Raw genomic sequence first — 1,858 nt, forward strand, 5'->3', positions numbered from 1 at the left:
GTGGTCCCTGCCTTGTCCCCATCCCTGTCCCCAACCCAGCTGCCGGGTGGCAAAGGGTGCCCTGCCCTGCGCTGCCCCTCCCCACCCCGTGCCAGCCATCCCCGTCTCCGAGGGGACAAAGCAGCGCTGTCCCCGCGTGGGCTGTCCCCGCGTGGGCCGTCCCCGTGTGCCACACGCCCGTGTGTCCCCGCRCGTCCCCATGTGCGCCATCGCGGGCGCTGCGCTGGCCGCGCTGGGCACCCTCGTGTGCCTGAGCGTGGCCCTGGGGCTGTGCCTGGGGGTCGCCGTGGTGGTCGCCTGGGGCGCGGCGGCGGTGGCCGGGGCGCTGTGCGTGTGCGCGGGGGTCGTGCGGGGCTGGCTGCGCCGGGCGCGGGGGGGACACCGTGGCGAGGGGAGCTCCTAGAGAGGGGGACACGCGTGACACGGGGGTSCCGAGTGTCCCCACCCCCCCCGCGCGTGCCCTGGGGACACACAAGGGCAGTGCGGAAAGCGGATCTCGGGATTTCGGGGGTCCTTCCCYTTGAACCCCCCCGGTCCTCAGGTGTTTGTCAAGTGCCACTTCGACTACGACCCGGCCACCGACAGCCTCATCCCCTGCAAGGAGGCCGGGCTCAAGTTCATGGCCGGGGATTTGCTGCAGATCGTCAACCAGGATGACCCCAACTGGTGGCAGGTCAGGGGGTGGCCTGGAGGGGTGGCCTGGGGGGGGGTTGGTGGCACTTTGACCCCCTCCTGGGTCATGGAGGGGGAGGCGGTGTTGGGGTTGGGAGGTTTTGGGGGAGATCGAGGGGTCCCTGCGGGCTTGGGGAGAGTGGGGGGGTCCCTGGAGCTCGGGGGGTCCCTGAAGTTGGGGGGGAGGGGTCTCCGGAAATTGAGGGATTTTTCTGGTTCCTCGTGGAGCTTGGGGGAGGGTCCCAGAGCTGGTGGCGTTCCCTGTGGGGCGGGAGGGGTCTCTGGTTCTCAGGGGGGTCCCTGTGGGGCTGAGGGGTCCCCACGCGTGGCTCTGTGTCCCCAGGCGTGTCACGTGGAGGGTGGCAGCGCGGGGCTGGTGCCCAGCCAGCTGCTGGAGGAGAAGCGCAAGGCCTTCGTCAAACGGGACGGGGAGGTGGCCCCCACGTCGGGTACGGCGACATCGGCCCGGCCTCGGGGGGACACGGCTCGGGGGGCGGGGGTCGGAGGGGGGAGTGGCAATGTCCCCAAACCCCCCAGGGTCCTGTCCCCATGGCAGCGTCCCTGCGGGAAGTCCCCAATTCCCAGGGTGATGTCCCCATGGCAGTGTCACTGCCGCAGGTCCCCAATTCCCAGGGTGATGTCCCAAATTCCCACGGTGATGTCCCCGTGGCACTGTCACTACAGCAGGTCCCCATTTCCCGCGGTGATGTCCCCGCTTCCCACGGTGGCACTCCCCCTGTGGAAGGTCCCAGCTCCTCTGCCACTGTCCCCGTGCCACCGTGCTGTCCCTGTCCCTGTCCCTGTCCCCAGCTCAGCCACCCCCCTTGCCCTCGCAGGGGCTCTGTGTGGCAGCCTCAGCGGGAAGAGGAAGAAGAGGATGATGTACCTGACGACGAAGAACGCCGGTGAGCGCCCCGGGGCATTCCCGCGGGGACGCGGCGGTGRCACCCGCTGCGACAGGCTGTCCTGGGTCCCCAGGGACGGCTGCCAGCCMTGTCCCTGTCCCTGTCCCAGAGTTCGACCGGCACGAGCTGTTGATTTACGAGGAGGTGGCGCGGATGCCGCCGTTCCGCCGGAAAACGCTGGTGCTGATCGGCGCGCAGGGCGTGGGGCGCCGCAGCCTCAAGAACAAACTCATCATGTCCGACCAGGCGCGCTACGGCACCACCATCCCCTGTGAGCGTCC

General features: G+C 69.8%; 1 protein-coding gene across 1 annotated transcript in view; it reads left to right on the forward strand.

The window, feature by feature from the left end:
- LOC130588319 (MAGUK p55 subfamily member 2-like) overlaps nucleotides 1–1,848 on the forward strand; it is a gene marked incomplete at both ends in the record, with an annotated part of 2,741 nt that extends 893 nt beyond the window's left edge. Inside the window, 5 exon segments of the mRNA XM_057389255.1 lie at nucleotides 320–422; nucleotides 424–673; nucleotides 1,016–1,121; nucleotides 1,509–1,577; nucleotides 1,687–1,848. Coding sequence (XP_057245238.1) covers nucleotides 320–422; nucleotides 424–673; nucleotides 1,016–1,121; nucleotides 1,509–1,577; nucleotides 1,687–1,848 — 690 coding nt within the window.
- Between the last annotated feature and the right edge of the window lie 10 nt (nucleotides 1,849–1,858).

The sequence above is a fragment of the Malurus melanocephalus genome, unplaced genomic scaffold (genome assembly GCF_030028575.1).
Source record: "Malurus melanocephalus ecotype Western Australia unplaced genomic scaffold, MMel_1.1 scaffold_4384, whole genome shotgun sequence".
NCBI lineage: Eukaryota > Metazoa > Chordata > Aves > Passeriformes > Maluridae > Malurus > Malurus melanocephalus.